Source organism: Microtus pennsylvanicus, chromosome 22 (assembly GCF_037038515.1).
Source record: "Microtus pennsylvanicus isolate mMicPen1 chromosome 22, mMicPen1.hap1, whole genome shotgun sequence".
In the NCBI taxonomy this organism is placed as follows: Eukaryota; Metazoa; Chordata; class Mammalia; order Rodentia; family Cricetidae; genus Microtus; species Microtus pennsylvanicus.
In genome coordinates, this window is record NC_134600.1 from 5,029,794 (window position 1) to 5,046,588 (window position 16,795).

General features: G+C 45.7%; 1 protein-coding gene across 1 annotated transcript in view; it reads left to right on the plus strand.

Moving 5' to 3' along the window:
- Positions 1-16,795, plus strand: part of Dnah7 (dynein axonemal heavy chain 7) — a 194,700-nt gene that overhangs the window by 116,086 nt on the left and 61,819 nt on the right. Inside the window, exons 41-47 of the mRNA XM_075956368.1 lie at positions 271-1,143; positions 2,808-3,037; positions 6,256-6,586; positions 7,112-7,458; positions 7,986-8,166; positions 10,884-11,069; positions 14,631-14,794. Coding sequence (XP_075812483.1) covers positions 271-1,143; positions 2,808-3,037; positions 6,256-6,586; positions 7,112-7,458; positions 7,986-8,166; positions 10,884-11,069; positions 14,631-14,794 — 2,312 coding nt within the window. The remainder of the gene's footprint in view (positions 1-270; positions 1,144-2,807; positions 3,038-6,255; positions 6,587-7,111; positions 7,459-7,985; positions 8,167-10,883; positions 11,070-14,630; positions 14,795-16,795) is intronic.

Consider the following 16,795-nt stretch of genomic DNA (forward strand, 5'->3'; position numbering starts at 1 on the left):
ATACTGTGCTGCTCACTCACGTGCTGCACAGACACCATGGCCGGGTCTTTTCATTTAGTCCCACCGAGGGTAACTGTTGTGTCAAGTAGACACAATTAAACTTAATATTTAAACTTTATTAGGACTAGTCTTTACGTATGCTTTGGATAAAACTTGTGGCTATTTCATGACAGTATTTTATACGATCTACTTGGTGTTTTATAATTTACACAGAATAAATAAGCAGACCTAAAAATTATGATTCTTAAAGCCACTTTTAAAATTATGCAGGTCCTCAGAGTGTATTATGATCGCCTTCTGGATAACGCTGACAGAAGCTGGCTTATTAACTACATACAAGAAGTTCTGAGAAACTACATGCAGGAAGATTTTCACGAACTCTTTGTAAGCTTGGATTTCGATTATGATGGCATTGTGGAAGAAGATGACTTAAGAAGTTTAATGTTTTGTGATTTTCACGACCCGAAGAGGGAGGATACCTGCTACAGGGAAATCGCAGACGTGGACTTACTTCGGATGATCGTAGAAAGCCACCTCGAAGAATACAACAACATGAGCAAAAAACCCATGAACCTGGTCTTGTTCCGGTTTGCCATCGAACACATCAGTAGGATCTCTCGGATCTTGAAGCAGCCGAGGAGCCACGCCCTCCTAGTGGGCGTTGGCGGCAGCGGAAGGCAGTCAGTGACCCGGCTGGCGGCCCACATGGCCGACTTTTCAGTCTTCCAGGTGGAGATCTCCAAGGGCTACGGGACCAACGAGTGGCGCGAAGATCTAAAAGTGATCTTACGGAAGTGCGCGGAAGGCGACATGCAGGGCGTCTTCCTGTTCACGGACATGCAGATTAAAAGGGAGTCGTTCCTGGAAGACATCAACAACCTGCTAAATGCCGGGGAGGTTCCAAACCTCTTTGCTCTAGACGAGAAGCAAGAGATCTGCGAAAAGATGCGCCAGCTGGATCGCCAGCGGGATAAAACCAAGCAGACGGATGGGAGCCCCATCGCACTTTTCAACATGTTCATCGACCGCTGCCGCAACCAGCTGCACGTGGTCCTGGCCATGAGCCCCATCGGAGATGCCTTTCGGATCCGTCTTAGGAAGTTCCCCGCCCTGGTTAACTGTTGTACCATCGACTGGTTCCAGGTATGTATGTCCACGTGAAATTTGGATAGAAACCTAGAAATGTTGAATCTCCATCACCATGAAATATTTTTCGACTCCACCCCAAAGAATAGGATAGCGAATCTTTAATTTTATCATAGTGTGTCGTATGCAGTTATAGCAACATACATCATTACAAGATTTCATTCATGAATCTAAATGCATTACAGAAAGTGTTAGAATTAACCTGTCCTTGTATCAGGGTCCCGACAGGAAACAGCATAGCTGAGAAGAGCTTGGGAAGGGACTGGCCATAGAAGCGCGGGTAGGATTAAGGGAGCCAAGAGGGCATGGTGGGAAAAGACTTGCAGAACTGAGCTACAGACCCACCTTCTGGCCCACTCCACCCTCTGCGCCGTTTACAGAAGCCAACAAAAATCAGAAGGGAAAACACCACTGGGGAGTTTTGTAGGAAAGTTCTGTCTCAGAAAGCGGGAAGCTGGGACACGGGGACAGAGGCTATGGCAGGGACGGAGGAAAAGCAGCAGAGTGGACAAAAACTCAGATCCCCCTGGTTTATCTTTCAGCCACAGAGCAGACTGAGGGCATGGCACACGTGTGGCTGAGGTCCTGTATGTAGATCTAACCCAACCATTCGTGATGTCGGAAAGTTACCCTTCATTGCCGTGCCTTTTATTCCAGGCACGTGTCCTTTGCTGGCTCCTTTCTTGCTTTTACCAGATAACACCATAACAAACTGTGCATATAAGGAGCAAAGTCTTTCTATAGAAAACCTTTAAGGGAAAAGAAAAACTGACCCCAACCAAGACCCTGGCAGAGCTATACATGAACTGGAAAATGGGGCTGGGGGAAGGCGGAGCAGTTAGAGTGAAGGAGCCGAGGGAAGGGGCCCGGTTGAGGTCAGAAAGGTTCAGACAAAGACCTGCAAGTTGGTTTGGATCTTATCACGTGTGCACTGGGCAGACTTCCAGGGTTGGACCGGGAAGTGTGCCAGGGGTGCGCCTTTGCAGTTTGAAAAGTTATTTTTTGTCTTTCCCGGGAGTGAAGACAGGGACGGTCACGCTGGCACACACCGGCTGGCGATAGCAGAAACTTGAGTTCAGGCAGTGGTGGTGTGGAAAGAAGGAAACCAGTTTAAAAGTTATTTTAGGGGGTCGAGGAGGAGGAGCGGATGGAGGAAGTCCATGCTGGTGACTGATGGTGATGTCTACCGAGTTGAGGAAGAATCCAGCTCGGCTGGGGAGGGAGGAACCGTGGCGGTGCAGGCTGGTTGACTTGGCTCTGTCATTGAGCAATCTGAGGGACATCATGGAGGTGGTCATTTGTGTGGTTCTGTTGTTTAGGGGAAAGTATAATAACCGTGGGAGGATTAAATGAAAGAATACATGTCATGCAGAGAAAGGTACACACTGAGTTCAGATCCTCCTCTTTCTTTATCCCGTCGACACTCCATAACAATTTGTCTAATGCCCGAGCACACTGGACAGGGTCGCTACCTGCACTGGCTACCACCTCTCTGCCTAAGCAGGCAGGGGCAGGAAGAAAGCTCTCTATGGAGTCTTTCCCACTCCAAGCCTTAAACGAGTCCTCTTTGTCTCTAGTCCACGACACACAAAGGGCTGCAGCCACGACAGGATCGTACTAGTGACCTTGCTCAACTGCTGACATATTCATTTTAAATTCAGTCCTGGCCAGAAGACGCATTGGAAGCAGTGGCGTCACGGTTCCTGGAAGAAATCGAGATGTCGGAGGAGATCCGAGAGGGCTGTATCGAGATGTGCAAGAGCTTCCACACGTCCACCATCAACCTATCCACGTCGTTCCACAATGAGCTGCAGAGATACAACTACGTGACTCCCACCTCCTATCTGGAGCTCATCTCCACCTTCAAACTCTTGCTAGAAAAGAAAAGAAAGTAAGGATGAAAAATTCTGGTTTTAAGTACGCTATGTATGTTTAAACATGTTTGTATGAAACCGACATAGCAATGACGGCATCACACACTTTCCTTAGAGATACACTGCTGTCGAAACGTTGAGATTCAGTCCTTAGAGTCTGAGGGTAGGAAGCAGGTCTCATTCTTAGGTTTAATTACGTTGCCTAGTACACCGTAAATCTATCATTTCGTTTACGGCAGGAGTGAAGGCGGGGCTAGGGAGGTGGCCCTATGAAGATCTGAGTTTCAATCCCCAGAACCCAAGGGGAGAAACAGAAACTGGGCGTGCTGGCACCCGTTGATAAGGCTCAGTGCTGGAAGATGGAGACGGGCCAGTCTCCGAGGCCAGCTACCCAAGGTGGATGGCTCTTAAGGAATGGCAGCCCAGCCTGACCACTGGCTGCAAAGCTGCAGTGCACAGGTGCACCCTCAGGCCATGTGAATGCCCCCTACATGTGGAGGAATGCAGGTGTGCCCTATAGGGCAGGGGTAAATCCCGAGGATTTTTTGATGATAGTGTTGAGTGAAGAAAGACGCTTCAAAGAAATCCCACACTAGCTCAGAACTGAGAATAATGGAGGGTTATGTATTTAGGGGTAGACACACAAATCAGAATCCTCTGCTGGAGCAGAGAACAGCAACCGAATCTCGCAGCCGGAAAAGAAGCTAAATGCGCGCTTTACTTTGGCATATATAGTATAAGACGCCATGCCCAAGAGGGTGGGTAACTGAGAGGCTACTGGTGGTGGGAATTCCTACAACATCCCCTTTTGTTTAAATAAGAGAATTCTAAGCCCAATACAAAATTATATGCAATAAGAACGAATTATCCAATAGTTGAGTAAGAACCATTAGCGAGTGAATTTTCTCCCTTTTATTAGGGATAAGATGATTTATAAGTCTTTTTGTTGGAGTCTGTGCAACCACAATCCCGGAGACAGACTTTATTTATATAGACAGCTTTTCCTCTCTACTAACCTTCTATTTGAAAATGTCAATATTGCACGCAAGAGGCATATGCCATAGCCAGTCTCAAACTAAGTTTTCAGACATATGTAAGTTCTCAGAGACAGCATAAATTTCCTTTGCTTATAAAAATACTTGAAATGCACATTCTAAAATCTAAAATTTATTAACAACAAGGTTGAAAGTTTAAATTTTGGAGATCAGCCATAAACAAGGCTCTCATTTGTAGACTCGCAATGCTAAGGTTGTCCTAACTGAAAACAAGGCTAACCTAGCAATATATAAACTTACAGGAAGGTTAAAAAGCCATGGCGGAGGGCATTTCAGATAATTGTGTTGCTCTTTCACTTTTTTTTATCTTTTACATTTTCCCCTTCATAATTTCTTGCCAATTAATTAAAATATAACTATATCATTTCTCCCTTCCCGTTCTTTTCTTCTCCTAATGCCTCCCATGCCTCCTCAAGTTGATAGCCTTTTAAAATTATTTTTACACACACACACACACACACACACACACACAATCTAATATATCCATACAACCTGGTGAGTCCATTTTTGCTATTTGTGTGTGATTTCAGGTCTGACCACTCGTATTCGACAGCCAGCAAGGGAGCTCATGTCTGGGAGAGGCTGCTTCTCCCTCCCTCAGTAGCCCCCAGTTGCCTGTACTTCTCTGTGTTGGGCGGGAGCCTGTGAGATTTTTCCCCTTCCGCGTTAGCAGGGGTATGGGTTCTGTTGTTGTTTGGGTCTTGGTTTATGGAGTCACGCAGAAGGCTTCCGGGCATCCAGGCTCTCTGTGTCGCCTTTTCTCTGACGTTCCCTGGGCCACAGCAGGAGCTGTGCCACCGATGGATCTGTCCGGTGCAGTCCGCTGATCTTTGTGTCGGGTCCAGCTGTGGTTTTCTGGAACCGTCTCCATGTGCTGTAGGATGAAGGCTAACTTTGATGGGGGCGAGAGCTTCCCTGTCAGATGTTCTTGCAAATGAAAATTTGTACGTTCCCTTTTAACTTTTACTGGAATTCTTACCTTGCGTTTGTGCTTCTTGAGCAGATTAAACTCCAGGTCTCTCGATATCCAGTTAGAACCCAGAAACAAGACATCATGGCGCCTGCCAAAAAGTTGGCACTTAAAGTTGGCAGAGTCTTCTGGGATGAGTATTGTTACTGCCCCACGCTGACAGGCTTGCTCCCAGGCGCTGGTGGAGGCTACTTCACACACAGCACAGGACCGTAGGGAATCTGGCTTCTCTGCCCCACACTTTTGTTAACTGTTTTGCTTTCGCAGAAGGAATTCAACACATGATAAAAACGTGAATTTCTGAGTTTATCCTCCTTCTCGGTGACAGCCTTTCCCATGGTTGTTTTTGTTTCTCCCTTTTTGGGTTACTTTATCTCCCTCAAGCTGTTTTCCTACTCCAGCTATTTTCTTGAGAATTTTTGAAATATGTCATATTTTAAGATGAATTGTTGCAGATAAGGAGATTTTTCTCAGTGGAGAACATATATGGACACGGGTAAGTATTTTAAAGAATATTAAAATAGTAAATTCTAAAGGACTTAAATTATTCATTTATTATATCCTTTAAAAACCACTTTGCACAAAAATGTTGAGTGTTAATATCAGTCTCAATTGTCCCTTTTGTCTTAATAAAAAATTTACTATTTCAAGATGTAATACATTTTTAAATTCAAATACATTTTAAACACAGGTCTCGCTGTATACCCTAGGCTAATACAGCCCTGACTGGATAGTTTTAACTTTCCGACTACTGGGAAGATATAATCTATTTTAAGTACATTTTCATCTCTGACAATATTCAAAATGATGTATGGGGGCATTGAAGTCTTTTTGAAGTAAGTGATTATTAAAAAAAAAAACAGCCTATAGGATTGTTGAAAGTAATTCACCAAGGTGACAAGGTGACTGGCCAGTGTTACAGGGGGAGTGTCCAGTTTGTGGCAGGAGGCCCTTTGCCTCGTTACCAGTGAACTCATTTATTCTCTGTAGCTTTTGTCATATGCCTGGAGGCACTGGAAACACCGAGAGAATTAAGATACGGTGTTTCGTCGTAATTGTGCACAACCCAGTCTTGGTGGGTTCATGGTTTCTTCACAATCAGCTGACGCCTGTGAAAGACGTTTCGACCAAACTCAAGCGCACTCACGATGTCCCCCGACACAGTAAGCAGGTCCCCGAGTCTCACCTCCTCTCGTCCCTTTGCTTCCAGTGAGGTGATGAAAATGAAGAAGCGGTACGAAGTGGGCTTGGATAAACTGGACTCGGCCGCCTCGCAGGTGGCCGCCATGCAGTACGAGCTGGGGGCTCTGCACCCTCAGCTGAAGGTGGCCAGCCGGGAGGTGGACGACATGATGGTCATCATCGAGAGGGAGTCCATGGAGGTCGCTAAGACCGAGAAGATCGTGAAAGCCGACGAGATAGTCGCCAACGACCAAGCCATGGCCTCCAAAGCCATCAAGGACGAGTGTGACGCCGACCTGGCCGGGGCCCTGCCCATCCTGGAGTCGGCGCTGGCCGCCCTCGACACCCTGACCGCGCAGGTGAGAGCCGTGCAGATGGCGAGGATTTGCCCCCCGGGGACCACGGTTGAGTTCCCCTCAAATTAGGATTGATTTCCTAGCTCTCTGACTGAGAAATGCATTCTCATGATGAAGGCACTTTTGAAGGGGAACGAAGCTGCCAGCGTCGCCACCACTACACCGCCACTGCTTTGTTTTAGAAATTTATTATTACTATTTTAAAGATTTATTTATTTTTGTTCTTTAAGAATTTTATCAGTGTATTTGATCATATCCACCCCTCTCTCATCCCTTCCCAGTCTCATCCCCAATCCCCATTATGGCAGCTCTTTCCAGAACTTTCTACCACTCTCCCCTATAATTTCCCCCCAATGAACCTGTGTCAAAATCCTTGCCATGGTTCTGCCATTGCCGCCGTTTCTACCCAACACAGAAAACAAGTTTCTATGTACCTTAAGGCTTAGTTTGAAAGTCTGACTTTATTGCTATAATGAAGACACGAGTGCACATTTATTTCTATGGATAATGGAAATGCTGCTTTTCCAGGATATCACCGTGGTGAAGTCCATGAAGAGCCCCCCTGCAGGCGTCAAGCTTGTCATGGAGGCGATCTGCATACTGAAGGGCATCAAAGCCGATAAAATCCCCGACCCAACAGGTTCGGGGAAGAAAATTGAGGATTTCTGGGGCCCCGCTAAAAGACTTCTTGGTGACATAAGGTTCCTGCAGTCGCTTCATGAATACGACAAGGACAATATCCCTCCGGCGTATATGAATATCATAAGGAAAAGTTACATTCCCAACCCAGACTTTGTTCCAGAGAAGATTCGGAACGCTTCAACAGCTGCTGAGGGTCTGTGCAAGTGGGTCATAGCGATGGATTCCTACGACAAGTAAGTGCTGGACCAAACCCTCACTGCTGTGTTGGGTTTGCTTGTCTGGTCATGTGGATAGTAGAAAATGCCCTCTCCTCTCCTCTCCTCTCCTCTCCTCTCCTCTCCTCTCCTCTCCTCTCCTCTCCTCTCCTCTCCTCTCCTCTCCTCTCCTCTCCTCTCCTCCTGTCTCCTCTCCTCTCCTCTCCTCTCCTCTCCTCTCCTCTCCTCTCCTCTCCTCTCCTCTCCTCTCCTCTCCTCTCCTCTCCTCTCCTCCTGTCTCCTCTCTTCTAGTTGCCTTGACCCCTTTTCTGTCACAGGGTCACTCAGAGGCAGCCTCTTCTCTGCCGTCTTATGCCTCTTACGCCTCAAGTCATGATGATCATCTCTTATACTTTGTATCCGATTTGATTCCGCGAGAAAATGTGGAATGTAGAAATCGGTGTACATTCTGTGTAAAGAAGGGTTTTGAGTCTTTGTAAAGAGCTTTAGAACGGTCCCTTATAATGTTCAGAGGAACTTAATTTCCCAACTTTATTGTTTCGTAGAGTGGCAAAAATTGTAGCTCCCAAAAAGATAAAACTGGCTGCGGCTGAAGGGGAGCTGAAAATCGCTATGGACGGTCTCAGGAAGAAGCAGGCCGCCCTGCACGAGGTCCAGGACAAGCTGGCCAAGCTTCAGTACACGCTTGAGCTGAACAAGCAGAAGAAGGCCGACCTGGAGAACCAGGTGTGTGCTGGCCGTCGCAAACGGGCGAGGACCCTCACGCAGGGGCGCAGGACTCGCCAGTCCTGTTTCGTTCACGGATAACCCAACTTCTAGTCATGGCCTGTGACCCCAACCCGGATGTCTGCACACTTTTCACAGTGACACACGGGGTTTCTCTCTGTAGCCCTGGCTGTCCTGGAACTCACTCTGTAGACCAAGCCAGCCTTGAACACAGATATCTGCCTGCCTCTGCCTCCTGAGTGCAGGCCACTTCCTTCTTCTCTAAATCTGCCCTCTAATCTGTATCTGAACCCAGACAGGACATGGTGTCAGTCTTTAAGACGTAACCTGTTGCTGGGCAGATTACATTTTCTTTAAGTAAGGTAGCATAAGAGAGAGTGTATAGTTGCTCGGCTTGGCTGTTGTGCCTTGGATATGTTCAGGTTTTTGTAATTAAAAATGTTGGAAAAAATTAAAATGAACACATGCCTAAATTTATAGTAAATGTCTGCTTGGAGAGGAAGAAGTAGTCATGGGAAAAAGGAGGTTGCCGGAATGTTTTCTTTAGGGTTTAATGATGGCAACGTGATTGTGTTCTGTGATCGGATTCACTGGGAAGCTGAGAGACTAGAGCTATGTTAGAGCGGGAAAGTGGAGGAAGAAAGGCTTAATTTGGGGAACATCAAAATTATGACCCATCACAAAGCTTGGCTTTTTCATGTCTATCTGTAGGAGAACCGATATTTTGTGTCTTTTAATTTTAAACAATGGTTCCTAGTATTGGGAAAATACATAAGACAAATTCTTACTCTGACGCCACATAAATGTCTCTCTAACTGATCATCCAGTTCTCCATTATAAAATTTCACAGTCTGAGTCCCAAGATAAACTGTACTTATCTTCTTTTATGAATAATGATATTTGCCTCTCTGGGTCTGGACTACTTCATTCAATGTAATCTTTTCTAGGTCCTTCCATTTACCTGCAGATTTCATGATCTCATTTTTCTTTACATCGGAGTGGTCTCCATTGTGTATATGTACCACATTTTCATTATTAATTTGCCTGTGGAAGGACATTTAGGTTGCTTCCATTCCCCGACTATTGTCAATAGGGCAGCAATGAACACGGCCCCGCACGTGGCCCAGAGAGACAAGTGCCCTGTGTTCTCTCATCTGTTTCCTAGCTCTAAGGCCTCCCAAGCAAGTGTAACTGCTACCCTTATCAAGAAGCTCCTCTTTACAGCAAGTGGAGACTCTCACAGAAAACGCAATTGGACGCAATGCAGAGAGAAACCAATTGTGGCAGCCCAGCCACAGTGGCTACTTTACACTGTAACTCCTACATCAATGGCTCAGGAAACATGGGAGAAGAGGGAGCAGAGAGATTGTAAGAGCTAGAACACCAGGGAGTCTGCTGCGAAACCATCTCTCCTAGGAATGGTGGCATGAACAAAGCTGGGCCAATGGCAAGACCAGTAGACCTTCTGAAGGAAAGGGTTATGAGTTCCCTCTCCTAGACAGAGACCTGCAAGCAGAGAGGGGGAGAATTAGCCTCGCCCGGGGATGAGCCCCCTCATCGGTTGTCAAATTTAGAAGGATCAGCCTTGAAACCATGTACACGTCGATAAGAAAAAGTGGATTCAACAAGTTATGTGTACACACACACACACATATATGTAACAATAATTAAGAAAAGGAGGCTATCAGTCTGAGAGGAAGGGGCATGGGAGGAGCTAGAGGGGTAAGGGGTTTCTCTGTAGCTTTGGCACCTGTCCTAGAACTAGCTCTTATAGACCACGCTGGCCTCGAACTCATGGAGATCCACCTGCCTCTGCCTCTCGAGTGCTGGGATCAAAGGTGTGCGCCACCACCGCCCAGCTCTGTTAAAATATCTTGAACAAGTAAAACAAATGTGTTGATTTCATTTTAAAAAGAAGAATGAGGTATCACTTGAAAGTTAAATTATAGTGATTCACTCCAAGAGCCCTGATGGAACGTTGATGTAGGCTTGAGGGCTGCTTCCCAGATCCACTGCCTTGAGAAACATCTGCCGCGTCCCCTTTCTCTCACGTTGTTTAATTGTGTAAAATAAACTCGGGCTGATTGTTGGCCGGAGAGAGCAGGCGCTTCGCTGTTGTCTGATGCTCTCTCGGAAGCTTAACTGGGAGTGTCTGCAAGGACGGTGCCGTTCAACACCTCGAAAGACTCTGCTTTGTAAATAAGTGTGAACTGTAAAACTCTTAGCCCCTCAAAGCGGCCTTAAACCAACTCTGTGAGCGGAGGAGAAACATTTATAAAACATTTAAAGCACAGTGCTCGTGCTGGACCCCCGGCCCTCGCGCACGCTGTGCAGATACACTCCTAGCCTGCTTCTTCCTGAGGCCTCCCCCATTTTTGGTCAGATCGCTTTAAAGCATCTGTATTTGCAGGAGACTGTTTTTGAATAATCTCAGTCTCCCGTGTTGAAGTTCATTTCCGTAGAGTTAGCCTGTACTGTTATGTACTAAATACTCTGTAGGAATTCCCAGAACTTTTTTGAAATTATTTACTTGTTTTAAAACACGAGGCATCATGAACTTTCCAAATCGCACCATGCTTTTCTTTTTAAAAGTGCTTTTCGGAACTTCAGGCTAGTCTGTAATTGAGAAAAGCTATCTCTTGAGTTTGGAATGCTGCGGAATTTTCGGCTTATTTTATTTGCCCATGTTGATTAAAGCTCCCCTTTTCTTTTTTGAGGTCGATCTGTGCAGCAAAAAGCTGGAACGAGCCGAGCAGCTGATTGGAGGCCTGGGAGGTGAGAAAACTCGCTGGAGCAACTCGGCTCTGGAGCTCGGGCAGCTGTACATCAACCTGACAGGGGACATCCTCATCTCCTCGGGGGTTGTCGCCTACCTGGGGGCCTTTACATCCAACTACAGACAGGTGAGGGGTGCCCTTGTGCCTCTCCCTTGCTTTCCCCCCTCTTCGCTACACCAGCTTCCGGTTTTGCTTGTTGTTATTGCTGTTGTGGGGGAACTTGGGGCTATTTTTTTCAACTTTGTTTTACTTTAATTTTTGGGTAAGGCAAGAAAGGGCAAATTTAAATTATTTATCCTTACCTATTTTAGATATCCTATAAATTGCTTCATAGCCAAAACATGCTATATGAAACGTTGTTTTAAAATCTAAAGGCTCTAGTGGTGGAATTTTTGTTCCCAAGTGGAAAGGGACTAACGTGTATGAGCGTGTGTCAGCGTGCACACCCCTTCGAGGGGATGCGTGTCTCCCCACCTCCTCTGCATGGGCCCTAATAAGTCATTCTAAAACCGTGTCAGAGATTGAACATTATAGAGACAAGACCACCTTCACCGAGGGCCTTACTGATTGTTTCCCTGGTGAACTTCAGTATCGTGTCTACAGAGCCTCACTGAGGGCTTTCTCCTAAGCAGAACTGATTCTTCGTGCCTCTATTACCGTGCCTTTGTTTATTGAATTTTTAGAACACGCTATTTTAAAATCCTCACATGGAGCTTCTAGGAATAGTCTTTTCGCTTCAGAGGGCTCTGTATTTCCTTTCTGAGGTCACAGAGGCACCGTTACCCTCAGCTCCTCAGCTCGGCCAGTCTGTCTGTGCCTTGTTAGGACGAGCTCCCAGGGTGCTGCATTGCTGGCTTCTATGCAGCTCAGCTGGCTGATGTTTAACTTAACTATCCGGATAGTGATGGATTAGTTTACTTGCCGGTTTTAGTCATGGAAGTTTATAAAGCTTGGGACATTTCCCCAGAGCTATCAAGATGCTCAGCGAGAGGGTGGCAACAAGCACCGTGGCCACTTGACTCTACCCTACCTCAGCTTTGCCAATGGAAAGATTAGCAGGCACTCACACCCATCTCTGTCAGTTCAAAGCGTACTCCTGGGTGTCTTCCCTGACCCCCACTGAACACTTATCTGTGACGTGGGCGGCTAGAAATGCCACACGACGACTGGCTCTCAGTCATTTCGCATGTTACCATAAAAGCCTGAAATACATCTTTAAAAAAATACCAGGAAATCCTCCGAAGAGGATGGGAAGGTGGGGCAGGAGGGCACACAGAGAACCTCGTATAAGGTAGTGTTGACAACATCTTAAAAAATAACAGTGGTGACATAATATGAAAAGATTAGAGGCCGGGGTGTCTTCCTGGTCACCAGGTGTCTCCCTACAAAGGGCAGAAACGGTCACTGGCACTGGAAAAGCTCGAAGGGCGGGCGAAACCGTATCTCCCAACTGTAGTCTCCATTGGTTTCAGCCCTGGGTAAAGCCTGCGCTTCTGCATGTGTTGTGCGCTGAGCCCTGAGCTCAGTGATTTCCCTCTCTAGACTCTAGCACACCTGAAGGGCAGGGGGCCACTGTTAGAGGTCCTCAAATTACCCAAGTTTCCCAGGGAACCCTCTTGTGAGGTCCACAGGATTATCTAGATACATAATCCCCAGGAAGTACACGAAATCTAGCTGATCCTATTAACCAACCCTTGCTCCAGCTTGCTGCAGCCCTTCCCCTAAAAACACCTGCCATGCACTCGTGGCTGCAGAACTCTGCTTTTCATTCATGCATTTGGGTTGTATTCTAACTTCCAAAGAAGCCATGTTCACATCCTATAATCATGAGACAGAGCCTGGCTTTAATGAAGTCGTAAAAGATGCCATCCTTGGTAGATGAATAACTGAAATTGTGTACTACTGCTGGGGTGCAGTGGGGGAAAACAATGTCTTCTGTAATGCTATTACTAACGGAGATCTGGGACATTCTACATAACACTAACAGCATAAGGTCATGAACCCCTGACCCTACTACCGTGACCTTTATGCACAAAACTAGAGCGTTGACACAGCCCACTAAGTAAGAACCTGAGGGGGAGGATTGTGACAGCCACGCCCTTCCCAGCACCACCTGCGTACACACAGGGCATCCCCATTCGCCCAAACAGGTGCCAGCATCTCGTACATTCCCTTGTCCACTTTGCTTATGGACATCCTCCTGTTGTCTGCTCCTATTCTCCTCTCAGTCGGGTCTCTTACCATTTCTGAAGCTTTTGGTCTGTAACCCGTATTGATCACTCTCCTGGTTCCAGGGCAGCATAACAGACCATGCCTCTAAACAGGGCAAGATTCACAGTGTGGCCTGACCCTTTGTAGAGCCCCATAGCCTTTAGGGGATCCTTCCTACAGAGCACGTGGGAGCCAGAAATAGATGTTTTCTGTGTCCTCTACCCGTTCCACAGGTTTAGGTTCCTATTATAATACTATAGTGTTTTCTGTATATTTATAATCCAAATAAAATAGGCACACTACATGGAGGACACAATGGTTATTTTTAACTGTCAGCTTGACACAATCTACAGTCACATAGAGAGTCTCCATCGGCTTGGTCCGTGAGCATGCCCGTGAGGGATTTTCTTAATTGGGTTAGTTGAAGTGAGTGGATCCACTCTGGACGTGGGCAGCACTGTTTATGCAGTAGGCTCTGGAGAACGTGAGCGGAGCAGGGGAGGCATGCAGACAGTCAACCTCACTCAGTTCTCACCTGTGGTTGTGATAGCTACTCTAAGTTCCTGCCGCCTCGAATTTAATTGAGAACGAAATTACCCATTTCCCCCCATGCTGATCTTTCTTGTTATTTTATCTTAACAGCAGAAATGAAGCTAAACCAGAGAATGTCGGCTACTTTGTAAATGTAAACTTTAGAATAGTGCACAGTAAATGTTCTTTCCAATACAAAACACCGACTTTGTCACAGGGTCCATCTAGGATTTGGGTCACCACTGATTACAGTTAATTTTAATTTGAGTACTTTTTTGTTTTGTTTTTCGAGACAGGGATTCTCTGTAGCTTTGGAGCCTGTCCTGGAGCTAGCTCTTGTAGACCAGGCTGGCCTTGAAGTCACAGAGATCCGCCTGCCTCTGCCTCCTGAGTACTGGGATTAAAGGCGTGGGCCACAACCGCCCAGCCCTTGAGTACTTTCTTAATTATAATTTTGAGAAAGGTTTGATAGCTGTCTTAGTTAGGGTTTCTATTGCTGTGAAGAGACGCCATGATCATGGCAACTCTTATCAAGGAAAACATAGGTCTGGTCTATTATCATCATGGTGGGAAGCATGGAGGCAGACATAATACTGGAGAAGGAGCTGAGAGTTCTACATCTTGATCCACAGGCAACAGGAAGTGAACTGTGTCCCACACTGGGTGTCATTTGAGCATATGAGACCTCAGAGCCCACCCCCACAGTGACACACTTCCTCCAACAACGGCAAACCTACACATCCCTATAGGCCAAGCATTCAAACACATGAGTCTATGGGAGCCACACCTATTCAAATCATCACAATACCCAAGTCATTTCTGGGCATCAGAAACAATAGTAGTTGGTTTTCCCGGTAAATAAAGAGTTATTGAGGAGTTTAGATATGATTCCTTTGGCAACTGTCCACCAACTCAAGTCTATATTTTTCTGTGAATACTTTAAAGAACCAAACCAAGGAGTGGTCAGAATCGTGCAAAGGAAGAGACATCCCCTGCTCAGATGACTATTCTCTTATGGGGACTCTGGGAGAAGCTGTGACAATTCGAGCTTGGAATATTGCTGGATTGCCCTCTGACTCATTTTCCATCGATAATGGGATCATTATAATGTAAGAAAACAATCTTTTCTCACAAATGGTCTTTACTATCTAATTAGTAGATATATTTATTTGCAAACCTTTTTAGCAATTTTATCTAGCAAGTGTTCACAGTATTGAAATGTTTGCTAATTAACTGTATGAAATATGAACAATCTTTCTGTTAATATTATAATAAAAGAGCAGAGTTTTTATTCCCATAAAACACAAGTCCTCTTTCTTATAAAAAATTAATAGATACACAGTGGTGGGTATTTGATGCTAATTGTCTTCATTGTTCCAAAATCTGTCCTCGTCCCTGTTGTGGGGAAGGTTTGACTCATGGCTCATTCCATGGGCTGATCAGAGCTTTCAGATAGTAAGCGCCCTTCACAGAATCTCCTGGTGATGAAAAAGACATGGAGATGGGGTCAGGGGACGCTAGGTGTCCAGCCACACCCTCTTCTCCAGGTCACACGAGTCAACCTGTCCCAGTGTGAGAGCAGATATCGCTTTTATTTCCAAGTTGACAGCCTTGTCTTCTGACCTGGCCAAGCGTTTGATTGTAGGAGTGTGAGGAGCAGCACCAAGGGTTCTTAGCATCAGTAGGAGGCAGCTCCGCTCTGCCATCAGTAGGAAGCATTCAGGACCCTTGGATTCCATTTATTTGTTTACTGCAGAAACAACCAAAGAAACAGAAATGAGAGTAGTTCAAGGAATATAGTGGGAGCCTTGCTATCAAATCTCAGAACGGATAACGGATAGGTGCCCTCCATTTTCTGCTGTGTGCTACTTATAAAAACGACCACCTGAAGTAAAGTTCCACTGTTCTGTCATCACGCTCATTGGGTTATCCTGACACGGATGCCTAGTGGCTATTGTTCCCGCTCAGAAAACACGCCTCTCTTCCAGCACCTGCGTTTCTAGTTGATTGCCTCCGGAAGAACCATGCTTTTATCTCAATCATGCTTTTGTTATTTATAGAAGTCTTTATTACCTTTAATTTTTAATCCATGGCCCTTTGTTCTTCCTACCAAAAGATGCCCGTATCTATTATATCCATTAGAAGCCGAATCACGTCCCATTCCTAACCTGCCATCCCACTTGGGTCTTGTCAGATTTCAATTCATGTTTCATACTCAACTGTTGGTTAATATTTCTTACTTTTAAGATTTTCCAATGTCAATGATCGCTTTTCCAGGTAGCTCACACCTGTGTAATCTCTCTCTCCCCACCCCTCACTACCTCCCTCTCTCTCCTGGGCAGCAGAGGTTTATCAGTGCCCATGCCCCCTACATTGTTATTATTCATTTATAGAAAAATCGAAGTGTTTGTAAATCTTACGGTAACACCTTCACTGGGAAGGAGACAGTATTGTTCACTATCTATTCCTTTGTCAGTGTGTTTGGCCATCGTCTACCGAGAGCTTTCGGGACAGATGTTGAAGGCATCATTTTAAAACATTGGACACACGTCTTGGTTACTTGCATAATGCTGCCTTCTGTTTCCCAAAGATGCTTGCTTGGTGGTGGTGATCCCTAATGCTGGGCACTTACTGATAACCCAATCCCAGGCTGAGTGCTTAATACAGATTACTTTAGCTGAGTACCGCATTGATCCTTTAGGAAAACTCGAGGAACCTATAAAATCTGGACAAGTTAGAATATAATTAACTTTGGAGGCTATTAACACTTAAAAGTCCTTGACTTTCAAAAGTCAATGATGGGGTGACTATAATTGGATTGTATCTGGACATTTCTTGAATAAAACTGAGTATTATTTAACTGCTTGGTAAGTATACCAAACCCATAGGTACCCTAATTGTTTTGAGAAGCAGACTTTGGTTTTTCTGTAGGAGAGAGGCATATTTATTTCAGTAGCTATAATCACTCTTTCTCATTCATATTTACGTGTGTGTGTGTGTGTGTGTGTGTGTGTTTCTGTGTTGGGATGAAAACTGCAGAACTCGCTGAAATGTACCACTGTTAGCTGACCTTGTGACAAGGTCCTAAAGGGGAAGATGACCAGGGGATG